The sequence below is a fragment of the Dendronephthya gigantea genome, unplaced genomic scaffold, assembly GCF_004324835.1.
Source record: "Dendronephthya gigantea isolate DGI-Jeju-01 unplaced genomic scaffold, DenGig_1.0 000029F, whole genome shotgun sequence".
NCBI lineage: Eukaryota > Metazoa > Cnidaria > Anthozoa > Malacalcyonacea > Nephtheidae > Dendronephthya > Dendronephthya gigantea.
This window is the reverse complement of record NW_021163039.1, coordinates 1018483-1038409: the sequence shown is the minus strand read 5'-3', so window position 1 is coordinate 1038409 and position 19927 is coordinate 1018483. Positions and strand designations below refer to the sequence as shown.

The window sequence follows — 19927 nt, the reverse complement described above, 5'->3', positions numbered from 1 at the left end:
ATTTTGTCAATAGTAGGAGTCTCTTAAACTGATATTTGCACGCTCAAGTTGTTAAGATGCTTTATTTTTGGCGAATTTCCACTGTGAAGTCAGTCACGTGGAGACCAGTTTCTCAGGAGACCCGCACAACACCCGTACCAGCCCGAAATTAGGTGTCATTTTAGAAAAAAATGAGCGGGAAAATTGCAAGTCAAAATTTTGAAACTTTCACAAAGAATCAAGTTTAATATTGAGGTAATTTGCGCGTTATTTGTAAAATTATTGTTTTTTCTATAATGCTTCGATAGAAAAACGCAGTCTGACAGTTTTTCGAGGATTGTTAAGTCACATATATGTACGTAATTTTATTCATTGTGACATATGAAATATATTAAAATTCATGGATGGTTTTAATCTAGAATGCGCTACAATTTTTATCCCCTTACAACTTATCGGTGGCGAAGCCAGCCTGACGATGTAGTCCCGCTATGCAAATATTTTTATAATTATTCATTTCTTTAGAAATTGGCTGTTTTCACCAGCCACTGAACACCAAAATTTAATGTTTTGGTTTAAATTGTTTGGCTGCATGGTTATGCCCATTCAACTAATCACTTTACATTAGCCTGAAGCTTGACTGAAACATAGCTCACATATTATACTGATCAATTGTGTAATAAAATTAAAAAATAATCAGGGGCTAAGAAATTATCAGGAAAAAGTTTCTTATTTTGGTTACCTAAACTTTACAGGCAGGGGGCACACCACCACCAGGTGTGGTGGGGGAGGTACCCTGTCTTAATGAATCACAAGCCAATTACCTGGGTTAAAATATATTTGTGAGATGAAAATCAATTATGATTTTTGGCACTTGACTCGATGCAGGTAAATTCTTGAGGTTCAAAGGTTCTTAATTTCGAGTGGAATTATAAAGAATTCAAATTTGTGAAGTGTATTCACAATCAATCGAAAAAAAATGCAACTGGGAGTTTAGTGTGCATAGTCTTGCCAGCATTGACATTGTCCATAAATTTTGAGATGAGAAGTTTTGCCCCACCTAAAATTTCAATATCAACATAGTTTTTGTTGTTGGCAGTAATATTCAATTTGGGATGTAAATCAGGTGTAATATTCAATAGATGCTATAATGATTATGAAAAAACAACTAGTTTTCATGAAATAATTGTAGTAATTTTGTGATCTGCAGAATGCGGTGATATGGCATTTAGAGTACTAAATGTGGCTGAGAAAAATGATGCAGCCAAAGAGATTGCCCGAGTTATGTCCCGGGGTGCAAATAGCCGGAGAGAAGGAGTGTCACGCTTTAACAAGATTTATGAATACCATTATAATCTTTTTGGAAGACAATGTGAGATGACAATGACATCCTTATCAGGGCATATGATGGAAATAGAGTTTTTTCCAGGCTATCAAGCATGGCACAACTGTCAGCCATTGGCCTTATTTTCAGCTCCAGTTCAAAAGAGGGTGAATCCAGACATGGACAATATTAGGAAGACACTTGAAAAAGAGGTCCGCAAATGCCATGCTTTGATCGTCTGGACCGATTGTGATCGAGAGGGTGAGAACATTGGGTTCGAAGTGATTGAAGTTTGTCGAAAAATTAAACCGCGTATCGATATCTACCGAGCCAGATTTTCCGAGATCACAGCCACTTCCATCACGAGAGCATGCGCAAACTTAGCGAGACCAGATGAGAACACCTCTTTCGCCGTTGATGTTAGGCAGGAACTTGACTTGAGAATTGGAGCTGCGTTCACTCGATTTCAAACGCTACGATTGCAAAAGCTTTTTCCTGAAGTTCTCAGCAAGCAGTTGATCAGCTATGGTAGTTGTCAATTCCCAACACTTGGCTTTGTTGTGCAAAGATACAAAGATATCGTGGCATTTGTTGCTGAAACCTTTTTCAAGATTAAAGTGAAGCACAACACACCAGATGGAGAAGCTGAGTTCAATTGGAAGAGAGTTCGACTATTCGATAGGCTTGCATGTGCAGTCTTGCACGAAGAATGCGTTGAGAACCCAATGGCAACCGTTGTTAACCAGATCACCAAACCCAAGTCCAAGTGGCGCCCGTTACCCCTCGATACTGTTGAGTTGGAGAAACTGGCTTCTCGGAAGCTGAGGATTAATGCAAAGGAGACCATGAAAATTGCGGAGAAGTTGTATAATCAAGGGTTTATTAGCTATCCTCGAACGGAAACGAACATTTTTCCGTCTTCTTTGGATCTTAATAACCTCATCCAGCAACAAACGGTTGATCAGAATTGGGGACAATTTGCAGCTAATTTGCTGGAGGAAGGGGCGAATCCCCGTAGAGGTACCAAAACGGACAATGCCCATCCTCCTATCCATCCAACCAAGTACACTGGAACCTTAAACGGAAACGAGAAAAGATTATACGAGTTCATTGTTCGACACTTCCTAGCATGTTGCTCAAAAGATGCTCAAGGTGTTGAGACTGTTGTTGAGATTGATATCGCTGGGGAGAAATTTACAGCAAAAGGTTTAACCATCATTGCCAAGAACTACCTCAATGTTTATCCTTACGATAAATGGTGTGATAAAACATTACCCATTTACCAAACAGGAGACAGGTTCATGCCTACTTCAATCGATATGGTAGAAGGAGCGACTGAACCACCATCTCTGTTGACCGAGGCAGATCTGATTGCTCTAATGGAAAAGCATGGTATTGGTACGGATGCTACGCATGCCGAACACATTGAGAAGATCAAAGCAAGGAGATATGTTGGGGTCCAGCCTGATGGCAAATTTGTTCCTGGTGAGCTTGGCATGGGTCTGGTAGAAGGCTACGATGCAATGGGTTTCGAGATGTCAAAACCGCATCTTAGAGCAGAGCTGGAGTCAGATCTGAAGAGGATTTGTCTTGGTCAGAAGAATAAAGATGTTGTTTTAAGAGAACAGATTGAGAAATACAAAGAGGTGTTTGTGCAGACATGCGAACATGTAAACCAGTTAGACGAAGCATTAGCGGTGTACTTTGGGGATCCAGAAGAACTTTCTGAAGATCCTGTTGCATCCCAGGTTGTTCATGCTGAACCAGTCTTCGCCTGCCCTTCTTGTCAGACCCAAATGTGCCTAAAACAAACACAAGACAAAGGATTCATGATTGGATGTATGCGTTATCCCGATTGTACATCAAGAGCATTCTTCCCCAATTTTGTGCTCCATGCACAAGTAACAGAGCGTATTTGTCCTCGCTGCGAACCGAGACCAGTTTACATCATCAAGTTCCAATTCAAGCGAGGTTCAGTTCCACCAATGATGGAGCTAGAATACTGCGCATGTATACTATGCGATGAGAACCTTAGAGAAATACTAAGCTTTAGAATCAAACAACACACAGCATCATCTGGGAATCAACGGAATGCAACAAGAAATAATCGAGGTAGTCAGATGACGAGCAGACAACCTCAACAGCGTCAACCTCGTGGCCGGCAACGTCCAGCTCCTGGCCAGAAACGACCTCCTCCTGGCCAAAAACGACCTCCTTCTGGCCCGCAACGACCGCCCCGCGCTCCCCAACGATCATCATTTGACCCAGGCTCAAACAACCAGCAGCTCCCTATTCCAAAGCCTGATGTATGTGTTGTCTGCAGTTGTAATGAAAGGGCTGGCTTACGTACTGTGCGAAAGGAAGGCGTAAACAAGGGTCGGGAATTTTACACGTGCGAAAAAAGGGAGTGTAGTTTCTTCTTGTGGGCTGACGATGCTCCCGACCAAAACGAGAACGGGTTCAGCCAAGCAACTGATCGAATGCCAAACAGCAGAAAGAGACCTTTCCAAGCTGTTAATGAAACGCAAAATGAAATGCTATGCCAATGCAGGCAGCCAGCCGTCTTGAGAACAGTTCGAAAGGACGGACCAAATCAGAATCGCCAATTCTATTGCTGTTCAAAGCCTTCTGGACAACAATGCCGATTCTTCGAGTGGCTTGATGGTGACGGTGGTGGGCAATCTTTCCAACAACCTGCAAGAAACGTGCAAAATCAAAGAAGACAAACTTACCAACAACCTGGTGCGAGGAATGCCCAAAATCAAAGAGCAGCTCCAAAACGTCGATGTTGTGGTATCTGTCGCCAACCTGGACACAGAAGAAACAATTGCCCTAGGAAATAACTTCTCTAACCGTGACCATGTCAAAATTCCACAAAAATTGAGTTTGAAATTGAAATTTTTATGTTGTACGATTTATCATGTTATAAATCAATTTGAAGACGAACTTCAGTATATTCTACGGACATCTGAGCTTGTTATACTATTAATATTCTTTTGTTTTTAAAAATGTGTTTAGAGGACGCATTAAATGTGGTGTAACAACTGCCTAAAATAGACAAAGTACTAAATCCCGTGACAACGGCTCTTGGGTCGAAACATCGTGTTGGTCTATTTTAGGCAGTTGTTAAACCGCAATCAATGCGAGGTTGTTGATCTTTGCGTGGTTATATTGCAACGTGGTTAAAGAGCACCTAATTACTTAAACATTTTGGAAACCATATAAACGTTCAATACAGAATGAAGCCATTCTTGAAACACGGATGTAAATTAAACTGTTATTCAGTTATTCTTGATTTCACAAATAAGATTTGTTCCAATACTTTATCAGTTGCATCAACGGGCAATGTGAACTATATTTTATTTTTCAATTCCACCCAATCTAATTTCACTCCCGTGCAATCCTCGGGTTTATTGCTCATGTCATTGGCTGTAATGCTGTTAAGTTACAACTTTGTAACTATTGTTCAGTAATTGGAAAATACATCAATTAAGCGGAAATTTGGCAGCAAACGAATCAGTTTCACGACGGTTTTGTTCGAAAAATTTAGTCAAATTTGACAAAAAAAATGGAGTTGAAATTGTTGAGATGGAATTGCAGAAATTATTATACAGATGGATTTAGACAATTATTCCCTGTTAAAATACTTTGTACCAATAGTACACGTGTTTGGATCGAAGCCAACTGTATGTATTGTCCAAATGAAGGGCGTACTGCCCCTTTTCCACGGAGACCTGGAAACAAGGAATAGTTGTCATCTGCTGGTTGACTGGTATCCAAACACATTAGGGCTAGTAAATTGCACATTAATTGAAACCATCGTTTAAAAGGCTAAGCACACATTTATATCCAACGTAATTTGAGTTACAACAATCTTTCGATTTACCTTTCCATAGATGGGATTTATATGACTGTCGTAGCGCTTAGTTATTGCCCAAGGAGCGCTTTCATCAGCTCCGAGTAACTGAAAACTATGAAAATCAGACGACTATCAATTTTTCATATACGAGTTATAGAGATTAACAGATTATTTCAAATAACATTGGAAGAATCGAATCTACCCTCTAATTGGTTTTGGAAGAGCTATTAATATAGGTAGTCCAGAAGTATTAGTGTCCGGTTTCATATCAAGGTCTGTCGCGATACAAATACTTGTAGTTCTGGGCTACATATAGGCTCTTACCACTAATCTATGGATAATGTCAACATTCGTACAAAAGCACGTACCCTAGATCATGACTTTCCGAACAAAAGCCAAATATTAGTGTGCTGCTTGTTTCCACGTTTATGTGAACATCATAAGAGTGGCCGTGAGATATCAACACTCCTTGGACTGGGGCTGAAAAAAAATGATGGTATATGGGAAAAATGATCTGGGAAAGTGATAAAATTTCGAAAACAAGTCATATACTTAAAAAAACGTACCTTCTCTTCTATCGTGTTGCTCGTCTATCTTTTTCATAGCTTTCACTATACCCTTTAAGAAATTAAACGCGCTTGAAATGGCTGGTAAGCCCAGTGTTTAAATTGGAATCATACGAGCATCATGCGCACACTTTGCTTTTGGTGGGATTGTGCTGCGAAAAGTGTTTCCCAAATACGTACCTCGCAACAGGATCTTATTCTTGCTAAATTCAAAGCTTGTTGCCAAGCGAACATATTGATCGCCCACACAGGCAGCCATCCTTTAGGATCAGCTTGTATGACGTAAGTTACCTGAAATTAAAGTTATATTGTATACATACATAGATAGTGTGGTTTTATACTGAAATGATCCGACTCCATCCAGTGAACTGAAATAAAACCTGGTCAACGTCAACATGGCCAACGTCGACTTTTATAAGCCAAATTTTAAGGTAGTTTTTCTGAGTTTTTGAACGTTTGAGACAGAGGTAAAGGGTAATTATAGAGGGTAATTTTTGCTTCAATTTTTGGCTACAATCAACTATTACGCTGAACTATAGGAATTAGCGTTTCAGGTTTTATTCCAGCCCAATGACTATCACCCGAAAATATAGCATACAATCACTCGTGTGTGTATGAAGTAAATGTCGGCTCAGACGTCAACAGTAAAGAAAAGGTTTCCTTTGGTTCGGTTTGATCTTCATTAGCCCGGAGAACGAGATTCCTTTTGGTCCAGACTTGAGCGAGGTCAGAAGTTAAAATTTAAGTCCCTGGATGCGAGTATAAATAATGCTTTTGTATAAAAAAAATTCGAAAGGGTACAACTTACATCTAACACATCAGGGTCTTCACTACGTCTGAACACGTAACCAGAACTGATCATCTCGGATCGGATCAGACGTAGATGACTAAGTTCAGGACACTCTGGACGGAGTATTGACGAAGCCTGTGGAGGATAGAGAACGGATGATGTTAAATGTTTACACAACTTTAGAGCGAAGTCCCCTTCAGGCGTCCCCTCGACCGGGTTTGAGGAGCTTAGAGTCCTCTCCTTACACTCAACTGTGGGGTATTCACTGCCCAGTTCTCACTGTCCTCTCACACTGTGGAAGTGTTTGAAGTCCTCTCACATCCCACTGTGGAAGTGTTTGAAGACCTCTCACATCCCACTGTGGAAGTGTTTGAAGTCCTCTCACATCCCACTGTGGAAGTGTTTGAAGTCCTCACATCCCACTGTGGAAGTGTTTGAAGTCCTCTCACATCCCACTGTGGAAGTGTTTGAAGTCCTCTCACATCCCACTGTGGAAGTGTTTGAAGACCTCTCACATCCCACTGTGGAAGTGTTTGAAGTCCTCTCACATCCCACTGTGGAAGTGTTTGAAGTCCTCTCACATCCCACTGTGGAAGTGTTTGAAGTCCTCTCACATCCCACTGTGGAAGTGTTTGAAGTCCTCTCAGATCCCACTGTGGAAGTGTTTGAAGACCTCTCACATCCCACTGTGGAAGAATTCTGTGGAAGTGTTTAAAGTCTTCTAACACCACACTGACACTGTGGAAAATTTTTGATTCCTCGTGCAACCTACTGTAGAAGAGAAGAACGTCTGGCAAACTCACCACACCAAATCCAAACTCTCTACCACGTTCGTCTTGTCTGATATCTCCATACTCCAGCCAGCAAACATCTCGAGCGCTCACTGGACCAGGGGCGTCAAATATTGCCCATTTGATAGCGTAGAACGGCATATCAGGATGCTTGTAGTTCTTCGGAAATCGATGTAACATCAGACCGTCTGTAAAAAGGGCGTCTATAAAATATTGCAAACAAAACAAAAAGGTCAAAAAGACTTGTTTACGATGTCGACAGAGTTATTGTGGTTAAGTTTTTTGTTTGTAGACAAAATCCGAGAGTTATTATTAAAAAAGGCAGATTTGTTATTTTGAGTCGAAGCGAAAAATATTCAGGGAATCTAGGAACGCGATAATGCAGTTGGTTATGAAATGTAGCGTTAAAACTCTGCGCGCCTCGGATTAAATGAAATCAGAGATTAAATGAATTAAATCCCGCTCGAGCCTCAAGCAGACAACATCTTTTCTTCGTTTATCCTTTGCAGTGTATGAATAATAATAGAAAGTTTAAACTTCACGTGAAGATGAACAAAAGTTCCGCCGAGAAAGTTCGGCCTTGCCGTTTCCCAGCAATAGCTATAAAATGTAAGGACGTGAAACCCTGACTAACCAATCATGTGAAACAATCGTCGAAAAGAATCAGAAGACGGCGTTATCATCATAGCTTTCATCTCCTCTTTTGTTGCCTTAATCTTGGACTTTCCGCGAATCAAATGGATCTGAAATCACATGTACATACACTGCTTGGGATTCAGTATTCTCACGTTTATTACACTGCAGTTACATCAAAAAGGTTTTAAAAACTTTAACGGGGTAAGTTAACATACTTTGCTTCCAGGAACTTTCCCCTGATAAACGTCAACACCGTCTTTGTTACAAACAAAGTTAAAGCCCTGTTTAGACAAAATTAAGATGGTGAAATATGGACTCATGCATTTTCCTCGTTTTTAAGTGAATAAAATTGAACACTTACTTAAAATTTTTGGGGAATGAAAGATTAAAAATCAAATACTACGCGGGAAAAACCAGGAATGTCGCGAAAATCGCGCAGATCAAATTTGCTAGTAATTTAAAAACAAAAATATATCCGGGAAATTTTTCAAAATAATGCATTCCGGCAAACCTATTATTCTGCAATCCTGAAGCAATGTGCTCATAACAAAATCAAATACATTGTATGTAATTATTTTCTGGTAGTGATAGGGCTAATCACAACAATTACATTGAGATTTCAAGAATTATCAGAACTTGTTACCTCATTGGAATTTTCAGCATTTAAAAGGCTGTCGACCCAGGAATGAGCCAAATTCGCATACTCGTCTACTTCCTCTGGTGTCAATTCTGGATACTCTCCAAAAAAATCCTCAGCCACAGGATGCTATATGGTTAACATAATGTATCAAAATATGACCACCCCATTGCCATCAAGAGTGCATCAGTCCTTGTCCTGTGGGGGCAGAGCACTTGGGGCAGGTTCCAAATGTTTAGAGGTGATGTTATGACAGAGTGAATAGGGTCGCAAAACAACCTCAGCATCTGCGACAGAGGAAACAGTTCATCTTAAAGCAAATTGGTGCAAAAAATTCCTAGGCTTACACCATTTTTAAAGCCTTCCTGTTGTTCCAGTCGTGTGGCGCAGAGCAGATGGTGACAATGCGACAATCCAGATTTCAGTTTGTTCATTTTCCCATTAAGATATCAAAGGTAAGTTTTAAACTGTTTTAAAATTACCTTCATGCTGTGTTGTGAAATACACTTAGCTTCAGCACTTCGCTTTTTAAACTTTAACGTCAGTGGGTATGACTCTTCAGACTTAAATACGTGCTTTTTAACATCAGCAACACTGGTGAGACCTGAGCCATGAAATGCTTGGCCATTTATACCTTCGAGAACATATCTTTCTGGGAATAAACCATTTTGAGTTGTGTCAAATTATATGGATGAGTCGTTATTTATTGTTATTTAAACTTGTTATTTATTTATATCAGAAATATCTAGGTTCATAATTCAGTGGCAATTCTGTGACAATGTCACTTGATTAATGTTGTTAATGACAGGTTAGTGAATTCATGTTAATCATAAGTTAAATGGCAACCAGCTATAATTTGTTCCATCTAATACCAGACCATTTTATCAGCTGTGAAGTAGTATTGCCATGCATTTATGGGTTCAAAACAGCTCAACAGGGTACCTTTCAGAGTCGAGAATGCTTTACAAAAACGTAAACAACATGCACTGTCCAAATGTTCAAAACGGGCCATCATATATCATCTTGATCTAATGACCTCACAAGTTCTTTCAGATTTAGTCCAGTTCTTTCTAATTATATTGCCTCTTATCGTAGCCGTAGTTTTAATATAGTAATGTAGATCATAGCCTATTTGAATTCAACGACAGGGCAGGAAATTCAACTACAAATACTAGTTCATATACTAGTTCAATCTAATACACTATAAAAGATCAAAAAATCAAGATCGCTATAGTCAATTTGTAGCATGAACATGCTGTCCTTTTACTTAAAACTTAACACTTGTACTAATATCAAGCTAAAAACTCATATGCAGTGAACTACTGAGCCGAACCTTAACCTTGCCCAAAATAATTTAATAAATATGTAACAATATTTGACCTTCAGCATTTAATAATTTACTCACCCGGTATCTCATGTTTTCCCCCTTTAGCGACGTATATTTCTTCCCCGCTTTGCTTCAGTTCGATATCAACTTCGTCCGGTTTATTAAATAAGGCATCAAGGCCTTCGTGCTGCATTGCTAAATAAAATATTTACAAAGTACGTAAAAGCAATTATTCGAGTGTTTTTTACACACCTCACTTCTTCATCGTTTTCCACGTTGATCTCCACGATTCTAATTATTTTAATAATTAACAGGCCCATTGACGAGTTTGTTTAAATAGGTTTTCTTCAACTCTGCAAACGTGAGCCTTCGTAGCTCAGGGGTTAGAGCACTGGTCTAGTAAACCAGGGGTCGAGAGTTCAAATCTCTCCGAAGGCTGTAATTTTAAAATATTTTTACCTTCCCTTTCTCGCTAAATTTTATCGAAATGTGAGTCAGGCGACTTATTCGAATGGAATATCTTAATTTTTGGAAGCTCTAAATTTAGTATTTAAATAAAACAATGTTTAGAACTTCTCCTTTTTGGTAGCTTTTATAATTTGTTTTGTCGACTCCTCCAGCAAATTGTAGGGCGCGCATCCCGCGTACAGGTTGGCTGATAAGATGTATATTAGCAAATAGCAAATACTAAACACTCATTAAACGCTGGATAAATGTACATTAAAGATTGAAATGAGCGCAAATTCAAGCTCTTCTTGGGAGAAATTTGTTCACGGTAGTTATACGTTTACTTCTAGATAGTTATATGGCAGTTATATATCGGTGTATTTTATTTTTCTGTGGTCTATATAGAAGAAGACCTGGATGTTGAACCATAGGTCGCCCTGGCATCCCTCATAACTATTAGATAATTAAGATTAGAGTGTGCCTTGATTTTAAAACATTAGAAGATGAACTTCACCTAATTATATGTTAATAACATTGTCAGTGCCATAAAGGTATAAATTCTTTAATGCAATGCAATTGCTGACCAATTCACTAATATAGATCAAAACTATTGGTCCTTGCAAAAAAATATAGGGAACCTTTACCTCTTAGTAAAAGGAGAGGCTTCCCCCGCCCCTCAGTCCAAGAACCTAGAGCTGCTAAACTTTGCACAAAGATTTTTGCCCAAAATTTCTATTTCATTTCCTTCAGATAATCTTCTGTATGCGAATATTCTTGATGGCATTTTGTTACTAACTTCATTTGGAGAGCAGGTCTATTCCTGGGGACCAAAAATACATGATGTATGCTCCAATATTCAAAATACCTTCCTGCTGAAAATTTATTTGTTTGAATATGGATATGTCTGAATGCCTGGAGATTTATTTTGTGTAGTTAGCCAATCCTTAAATGTAGCCAGGGCATGTCATTAGAAATCAACAGTTAAGGTTTTCCTAATTTATTTAAGGATGAGTGTGTGCAGTTTAAAGGCATTTTTAATTCAGTAACTGAGAAACAAGGTAAGCTTCAGTGTTTGTCAATTAAATTATGGCTGCTCTGTTCAAAGCAAAGACAATATCCCACATGTACATGATGCATCCTTTGGTAACTCTATCTTGTAGTCAATGCACTATTTATATCTTATGTAGACCTAGCCATTTGTCAAGAAGGATTTACTCTTAAAAAAGATGAGAATACAAAAGTGCATTACAGCGTTTATAAAAAGTCATTGTGTAGGTATGTTTAATAAAAACATTTTGTTTTTTGGTGGGCCACGTTTTTTTAATAAGGTGGGCCAAAGACTTATCAATAAGCATTTACATTTCAATAAGTTATATTCGAATTTATTATTTATAGCATGTACTGCATGAGTGAGAACCGTCAGAATGGTTTGATAGTGTGTAACCTTCCCTACGGCATTTTGGTTACCACGTACAGCCAGCCAGCGAGAGCACAAGACGCCATCGAATTGGTAGAGAATGCTTGCACGTTGCTACGAAGCTGATATATTAGAAGACTAGATATTGGACATTTATGCATGAATGGTCGATGGTTATTAGAGAAATGTAACGGAAAGTTAAACTATGACTATGCAATGTGTAAATACTCCTGCAAGGGTTGTGGGATATTGTGTTTCAACCAGCAAAGTCCTAATAAGGTGTCTCAAATGCAAGTCTTAATAGTCCTATTAACTTCAGAAGTATAAAAGAATTAATATTTTTGCATCTGGGGTTATACCCCCCCCCCCCATGTAATAGAGATTGCGGGAAGGGCGTGGTCTTAAACGTTTAGAAGGGGAACGATGCCTCAATAATAAGTGACACTCGTTATCAAAGAAATGGGTAGATATGGTCATCAGGCGGATGTTTCTAGTCCATCATACCTCCACTGTAGCTCTACTAACTTTAAATATCAGAGTCAATATTGGCTTTTGTGGATTCTGTCTCATTACCTAAATTAGAGCCTTTCTTTCTTTAAAAAAACGCAGTATGCCAACTGGATTAATGCGATACATCATTCATTGAACATGGATGCAAGGTTACTTGTAAAGTTGTAATGATTTTATGAAGAACAGTACGAGTTGAAATTTTATACAACCCTTTGTAATGATTGATTGCGAGTTTGTGAATAATTATAATGTGAAAATAAAGACATCATTGTGTTCCACCGCACGTCATTATGCCACTAGAAGCTTGATGGAAAAGGTTTTCCGACACGAATAACACCTTAAGATCTACGGCGTCAACTTCGACGACGAGAGAAGTTTTAGAAAGTTTATTCCTATGACCGACCCCTTCCACCTTTCCGATTTGACTAATTTTGGTACGCCCTTTCCGGCTGTACTGATAAACTTCTTTTTAGTTTTAAATTTATCCGAATAGGGATGATCGTCAACGTCTATCAAAGGAAGAAAATCGCAGCAAAAATCGCAATTGTAAACAGGCCAAACTTTAAACCGTGCAACAAATTCTTGCAAACTTTACAGCGTCCATTTTTCTAGTTCAGTACAAAATTCAGTGAAAGAATTTGCAATCGTACCCGTTTTATTAAGTTTCTCTTTCAAGCAGAGTCGTGATGCATTTCGTTCTTCGTGTCTGAATAATATTTCGTCAAAGATTTGAATCATTCTGTCAAAGAGACAATGAAACATTTCATTCATCAATGACCACCAACAATATGCGTGCATCGCTAATGCGTAACAAGTCATAAAGTTCGGACAATGCAGAAAATCACAGCGATTTCTTCCAAAGTCCAAACGCACGAACACACACATTCGCATAAAAGTGCTTAAATTCCATCAAAAACAGGCAGGACATGACGCTTTTTCACAATTTTACGCGACTTGTTACTAGAATTCGTTCTTTGCGTCATTTTTTCCCGTATGTTAAATGCCCTGACGTCATCTGGCTGACGAATCTGTACACGCACATTGCACATGGGAGTCTCATCCACTGACCTGTATCTAATATAGGTCAGTGGTCTCATCTACATAACAGTAGAAAACCACCATATGTTGAGTCAGCGACAATCAAATTTTTGTCATCGTTCTTTTTACACGGTTTTTAAAATGTTGAATTGTCATACCAGAGGCCAGTTGTTCAATGCTAGGTTAGCGTTAACCATGCATGGTTATAATTATTTAAATTAATGATTTAGAAAGTTATTATAAAAGTGTTTCAGTTTATGTGTTTCTGAACCACTGTTCGTTTCAAAACGTTTAGAAAATATTACTTTTAGACATTGAAGACGTAATGCTTTGGCCAACATGAGGGTTTCTATGAACAGAGGAAAATTCTGGCCCATTCGTTCACGCGTTTCCTTCGTACGCAAGTACAAACACCCTTGCTTTTCAAATGCAAATTTTGCTCATTATAGATAAGCCTTCACGGCAACCACGGGCATGTCACAACATACACGAGCCAGCATGCAATATAAATATTGAGGGTCTTTAACTCTGATACGACTCTTTAATCCACCTTCTTCTCACGATGAAAAGCATTGCACGGAGTTGAGAAGATTTGCGTGAAGGGTAGTCGACATTCGATGGTTTTTGCTTTGAAGTCATTCAGAAACATACGAAAGACCACAAAGGCTATATAATAAACCTACATTGCCGGTAACATTTTTTCTTTGTGTTCTGCGTCTATTTACATATGCCCATGAAAATGGCGAGCAGTGATTTCCCAGTCTCGTACGAACGAATGACTCGTGGAATTAAGAGGCTTTTGGACAAGAGCGAGCCGTTGACGTTATCACAGGGAAAGAAAGACGATCGTGTTGTGAACATCGAAGTGAGACGTTGTAATGGTAGGAAGTACGTTCGCGTGTTCCGTACGCCGAACAAAAGTCAATCAGACGGCGTGGACGAGCAATCTAGCGAGGCAAACCTGAAGCCCTCGACGGATGCAAGCGACCCTATTGTGGAAAAGACGCCGCAAAATTTTGCAGAGGAAACGAACGAAGTCTCCGCTCTGCTGTCTAAAATTCTGCATCAGATAAAGAATAAGCTCGTCTCGTCCACACCGAATGAGGCCATAGGCATAGCATTGCCCAGCACTGAAGATAAAGACCTTGGCATTGCGCTGTAAAAAGGGGATTACTGCTCGACCCTTAAGAGTCAGATTTGAGTGAAAACATTCTCAATGATTTTACCAAAGACGAGAAGTAAATCTTTACTCGCAAAGAAACGAAATCAAATCTTCGCCGCGACTGAGTAGAAACAGCCAACGCACAGCCGGATAAGATGAAAAAAACGAATGAAAATTATCCAAAGTTACAGTAGTTTGCTCATGGAAATCCCAACGGAAGAAGAGTTATAAGACGAATATATATCTTTTTTATGATAGACCTAATAGATATCAGTTCAGCAAGGAAATTCATTAAAATGGTTTCCAATGTTCTCACAATTACGACACAGACATGTCAGTATATGTCTTGACTAGTCTTAACTCTTTGCAGGAGCTATTGAATATTTTCTCGTGTTGTTTTGTCAAATAGACACATGCTGAATCAGTCGATTTAATGTCGATTAAAATTGTGTTAAGTATGAAAATACTACGTTATACATCCAACTGGAAAAGAAATAAAGCTGAAAGTGATCTTCATTTTTGTTTTGATACTTCTTATATAGGCATGCCAGCACTTGTGTGTTTTCATTTTCTGAAGAATTTCTATTATTGTTTACACACAAAGAGTTGCCGCGGTTCATATACAAAACTTCAGCCGCTGCGCGGGGATATCCGCTTGATATCCAATGATATTCTTTATTCGAAATTTATTCCTGTGGAAAGGAACTCGACTAAAACCTGCCGTTTATAGAACTGTGTCGAACCACAGTTATGAAGCTACCCGGTTATATATGCATGCATCCAACAGAAATTCACTTTCTACGCAGCAGAACGCACTTAGACCACTCGCCACTTCATGAAACAGCATTACGATTTTTGCAAAGCAGCACATTTTATATTTCGGGCATCACAGGGGGGCACCCGGAAATTCCAATCGTGATGGGGCGCATTAATTGCGCTAAATTTTCAAAAGCATTCCCATTTTATTTCGGTGAATTAATCCTTTTTCAACATTGCAAGGCTTGGACCAAGTGTGGATTGGGGACACCGCTAATTTGATAATATTTGTCTTTTTCAAATGATTTGATCGTATTGGGTCAATGATTTTCGTACAACTGATAGTCTGTTATACCCGGCCAGATTTTCATGTCAAATCCTTGTTACAATTTGGCAGTGACGTATCATGAAGAATTTGTAACTACTAATAATTATGGAAGATTGCATGGTATTAATAATTTAGCCTTTAAGTCACTTTTAATGTTTCCAGAAAATTCTTCAACCCCAAATTCCAACTGTTATCAAACTTTGACAACGAAAACATGGGCCATAGAACATGGTACAATCAGTTTTAAAGTTTTCAGACAGGTGGGCAAACAACACCATTCTGCCCCCCCGGATCTGTTGCGAAGATCTAACACATGTTTAGATGTTGCTCATTTAATCCATGACATTAAATTGGGGGGAAGAGGGGACGGGGGGCGGATACTTGAACATTTGATCATTCGCGTGGACGTTTTGGCTCGGGACCAGCCTAGTCCCAGGCCTCGTAAGCGCGCGCTGTTAATTATACGTACAGGCTAGGGGGGCCCACACGGTAACGTCACAAGAATGCAAGGCGCGGCTAAAGAGGACTAGGGACTAGTCTGGCTCGGGACGTGTGTTCTCGTAGAATAAAATTTTGCTTTGGTCCTATTTTTACCAGCCAATCACAGCTCGGAGCACGTCCTTCATAAAGGCCTCAGCCATAAAGACCCGTAGAATCTGTGCTTATCATAGCCTTTGAAATGCTTTCCAAAATATAATTGCAGACAGCCTCCCTTATTCATCGGCGTTTACTAACTAGTCTATACTAAGTTTATATCCATTAATCCATTTGGCATTTCACATTTTCACTGAGTATTTGCCCGATATATGGCAGATTGAAAATATCGCAAAGCCAAAGGCTCAGAAATCAGTTTAAATCAGTTTAAAACTTAGCTCCGAGTGTCAGTGCTAATAAAACTTATAGCTGACAATGCACTCGGAGGAAAGATAAAATTATAGAAGAGATATTCGAGGAGATATTGATACAAGTCGTTCAAAGTTCCTCGCCTGATTAAACCGTGCAAATCGAGAACAGTGAATTCCCCAACAGTAAAATCAAAATTACATGCACACTACATTTACCTTTGATGAGCTTTAGTAATTCCAACATAAATTAGGCTTTTAAACCAACTTCGTCGCTGAATTCCTGCTGAGCTTGACGACAAACTTTCTTCGAACGGACTTTGTTTGATCACTCAAGCAGTAAACACAATATGAGGCAGTATCAAAATGATAAAAAATAGCTTTCTGTCATTTTGACATCACGCTGCTTTCCATTCCACGGTGTGTTAACACTGTTAAGGTGTATTTACACGACCCAATTTTGTTGGATTCAATTCTCTTCGGCAAAGCAACTAAAAACCCACGCAGTACTGTTGTTGATAATGGGTCCGAGAAAATGTGGTGTAAACAGCCTGTAAGGCAGTTGTTTCCGACGTTTATTTCTTTTATTTGAAGAATAAATTTGACCCCAGTGTGTGGTTAGTGTCTAAGGCAGAGTTTTGATTATATTCTAAGAAAAAGAGGTTGCGATAATCGGTTAAATCGGGTTTTTTTTGTGATGCTTGTGATGGTTATTTAACCCTTTTCAGAATTAGAGCTATTAAATTACTGTCAATTGCGCCGCTCGAATAGACTATTATTACATGATTGATCACATACAATTCAAAACAGGAGAAAAAATTCGCATTTCGCTGAAACATTTCGCCCATGAAATCAGACCTTGAAATAAGTTTCCCAAGATTCAATAAGAATAAAAATCGGAAACCGACAAAGAAAATTAGAACAAAAATTAGAAATTCCAACTGCGGGAGGACTTTTTGTATTCCGAAGGTATGAAAGCGCAAGTGACTGAACGAACCTGGACTATCGCAGGATAAATCAGATTCTTATATAATATAATTTTTTTACCAATTTTATGTACGAATAAATAAAAAGCAAACTCCGTAGTTTTGTTACATATTTTGGAAGCCATTTTTCTAGTTGGCGCCAGTTTGTCTAGTCGTCGGCATTTGTTTGGATTTTAGTCTTTAGAATGTTTTGCCGATTGAACATATCAAAGCCCAGTTAAAAACAACCTAATTCATGCGATGTTTTTAAATCTGAAATACTATAGTCTTTTTTGATATTTAAATGTAAATCGCTATTTCATTTCGTTGATTTCTGTAACCGTTTTGCTCATAACTTGTCATATATGATAAAGTATACGTAAAATATAACTACTAAAATATAACTACTAAAATAATACGACGTTTTGATCTAAAGCCAATTGCCTTCACGGCCTCACCAGCCATGCAAGTTATACTAACTCTGTAAGGTGCTTGCTGCTTATTATCCTTAAGTAATGAGCTCATTCAAAAAACCCAAGAAAATTAAACATGCCTTTCTATTCCCATTTTAAGTTTTTAACACGTTTTAACAAATACACATACAAACGCATTTTGTTTGACTAACATTATTGCATCTGTTTAAACCCCGCAAAAAAGAATAAAGCCGCTAAAACTTGAATAAGTCACACTAAAAAGCAGAAAACAAAAGTACTAATCATATATTTAACTATTTAAAACTTGTTTAAATATAACTTTGTTGCAATTATGTCAAAAGTCAAACTACAAATTTTTCTCTTCCATGGGATTTAACACCAATTTTTGTCTAAGAATAAGAAGTTTATTTCCAATTCCATCGTTCTCTTTCCTTTCTTTCTTCAATGACACTGTCGAGAATTGGCGACAGATATTCTACATCCTAAAAAAACACCAACTGTAGTTCAACTCTGCACAAAAGGTAAGCTCAATACTGTGCAAAACCTGACTCTAGATCCCCTAAACCCAACAGGGTCTTCACATTTGAGGGTATACCTTCCCCAAACCAATGTAAAATGAATCTTCAGGAAATAAAAACAGAATATGTTTCATGAACTTGTTTGGTTGGATAGCATTCTTAAATAGGGAATGATAAGGTTACAGCAATTTTTAAGGATTGTTCTGCACTCAAAAATGAGAGGCTTTAAGATTTAAATTTTAATCAAATTTCCAAAATTGCATTTCTCTCTAGACAATTTTTTTGTCCTAGTCAAATATTACGATATACCGCAACAGCCTACTAGACATGACATAGCTAGTTTATATTTGGATGAATACTAAACCAATATTGTGTAAGATACAGTATTCAGTATGTTGAAAAATTGCAGTTCAAAAATGTAAACAAAGCCTCTCTTTTCTTTTCTTCACTGACCGTAAATCACCTCGTCCACAGTTGGACTGATACTTTTATGTGAATGTCTAGCTTTTACACTGGAGTTACCTAAAGTAGACTATAGTATTTTCTAACTAATTTAAATAAAGGCAGTCATGTGCAGAGATTGGTAGTGTTGGGCATCACATAATATACCTCCTCTGGCTTGGTCCATTCCTCTTTAGGAAGCAGCTGATGCTTCATAGAGAGGTCTAGGGCCCTCTTTATGCGGAACAGTCTTAAGTTCTGTTCCTCCTCAGGCAAACGTCGGACAGCTTCAGTCAATTCTGGTGTGTCTTCTTCGTTCATGAGATCATCTTTACGCAAACCTGGTGGATAAAAAATTCTTCATTGAATGACATATTGTTATGAATAGCATTGGAATTATGACTATTATTATGATATTGGTCAACTATACGAATATATCTATAGTTTATACGTTTATATGTCATGTATGTCATGAAGAAATTGCAGATATATTTTCCATAAAATAATTCTATTTAAATTACATGAAAGATGTTTGAAAACAGTTCTCAAAAGACTTCGTGAACATAAAGTGTTCTTACATATCTTGTTTATGCATGTGATTATATCCGATTGAAGCTAAATTTTTCGCTATTTAACATAGACAATTTACGATTTTTCAACTCTGACAAAATGGTCACAAATTACTGGTTAAACTTGCTTAGAAAACGGGTATTTTCTTAGGTATTTAACACAAATTTAACACAAATATATTTTCTAAACGCTCACCTAGTTGTCTATAGCCACAAGCATTCACATACCACTCGCGAAATGCGTTAAACATGCGTTGTCCCGAACTCAACTGCGAAGCAAATCTCCGGCTAATGTACGCCATCTTGAAAACGAGAACAAGAACTTCGGGGATACGGAGGGATATTTAAGGAAATTATAGTCAAATAATAGGATAAGACAGGAAGCCACAGGATCGATGTGATTATTTATAACACTGGTTTTCCAATTTCCAAAGACATTCAAAATGAATAAGAGATTAGCAAGAAATAAGTAAATTGAATCTATTTGTTATCTTGAAAACCTGAAGTAAAGTTAGAGTAGAGTGTAGATTGATTTTTTCGATTGGCGATTGATGATGATGATATTTTATGACGTCATGTGGCCTGGGCTAAAAA

At 38.2% G+C, this 19927-nt stretch overlaps 4 protein-coding genes and 1 non-coding gene across 7 annotated transcripts; 3 read left to right on the top strand and 2 right to left on the bottom strand.

Moving 5' to 3' along the window:
* The first annotated feature begins 177 nt into the window (after positions 1 to 177).
* On the top strand, positions 178 to 4191 carry LOC114523996 (DNA topoisomerase 3-alpha-like). The gene is made up of 2 exons (XM_028545088.1): positions 178 to 234; positions 1187 to 4191. Exon 2 carries the CDS (start codon positions 1198 to 1200, stop codon positions 4141 to 4143), a length of 2946 nt encoding a protein of 981 aa, XP_028400889.1. The 5' UTR covers positions 178 to 234; positions 1187 to 1197; the 3' UTR covers positions 4144 to 4191.
* Positions 4192 to 4258: 67 nt separating this feature from the next.
* LOC114523997 lies at positions 4259 to 16712 on the bottom strand. The gene is made up of 14 exons (XM_028545089.1): positions 16626 to 16712; positions 12931 to 13019; positions 9985 to 10101; positions 9062 to 9231; positions 8586 to 8708; positions 8158 to 8223; positions 7941 to 8049; positions 7319 to 7509; positions 6534 to 6650; positions 5906 to 6016; positions 5726 to 5777; positions 5528 to 5639; positions 5187 to 5271; positions 4259 to 5034 (listed from the first exon to the last, which is right to left on the bottom strand). Exons 2-14 carry the CDS (start codon positions 13016 to 13018, stop codon positions 4939 to 4941), a joined length of 1437 nt encoding a protein of 478 aa, XP_028400890.1. The 5' UTR covers position 13019; positions 16626 to 16712; the 3' UTR covers positions 4259 to 4938.
* Positions 10272 to 10344, top strand: Trnat-agu. The gene has a single exon. It is a non-coding gene; the product is annotated as a tRNA-Thr (tRNA).
* On the top strand, positions 10551 to 12551 carry LOC114523998. Of its 3 annotated transcripts, none has more exons than XM_028545091.1 (5): positions 10551 to 10681; positions 11104 to 11195; positions 11360 to 11411; positions 11541 to 11628; positions 12380 to 12551. In XM_028545091.1, the coding sequence occupies exons 1-5, from the start codon at positions 10639 to 10641 to the stop codon at positions 12414 to 12416; spliced, it is 312 nt and encodes a 103-aa protein (XP_028400892.1). In that variant the 5' UTR covers positions 10551 to 10638; the 3' UTR covers positions 12417 to 12551. The 3 variants fall into 3 exon arrangements, with proteins under 3 accessions (XP_028400892.1, XP_028400891.1, XP_028400894.1); XM_028545090.1 differs by having other exon boundaries at positions 11749 to 12551; XM_028545093.1 differs by lacking the exon at positions 12380 to 12551 and adding an exon at positions 11749 to 11860 and having other exon boundaries at positions 11541 to 11624.
* Positions 16713 to 18075: 1363 nt separating the features above from the next.
* LOC114524067 (cytochrome b-c1 complex subunit 7-like) lies at positions 18076 to 19641 on the bottom strand. The gene is made up of 3 exons (XM_028545182.1): positions 19530 to 19641; positions 18933 to 19105; positions 18076 to 18287 (listed from the first exon to the last, which is right to left on the bottom strand). Exons 1-3 carry the CDS (start codon positions 19633 to 19635, stop codon positions 18210 to 18212), a joined length of 357 nt encoding a protein of 118 aa, XP_028400983.1. The 5' UTR covers positions 19636 to 19641; the 3' UTR covers positions 18076 to 18209.
* Between the last annotated feature and the right edge of the window lie 286 nt (positions 19642 to 19927).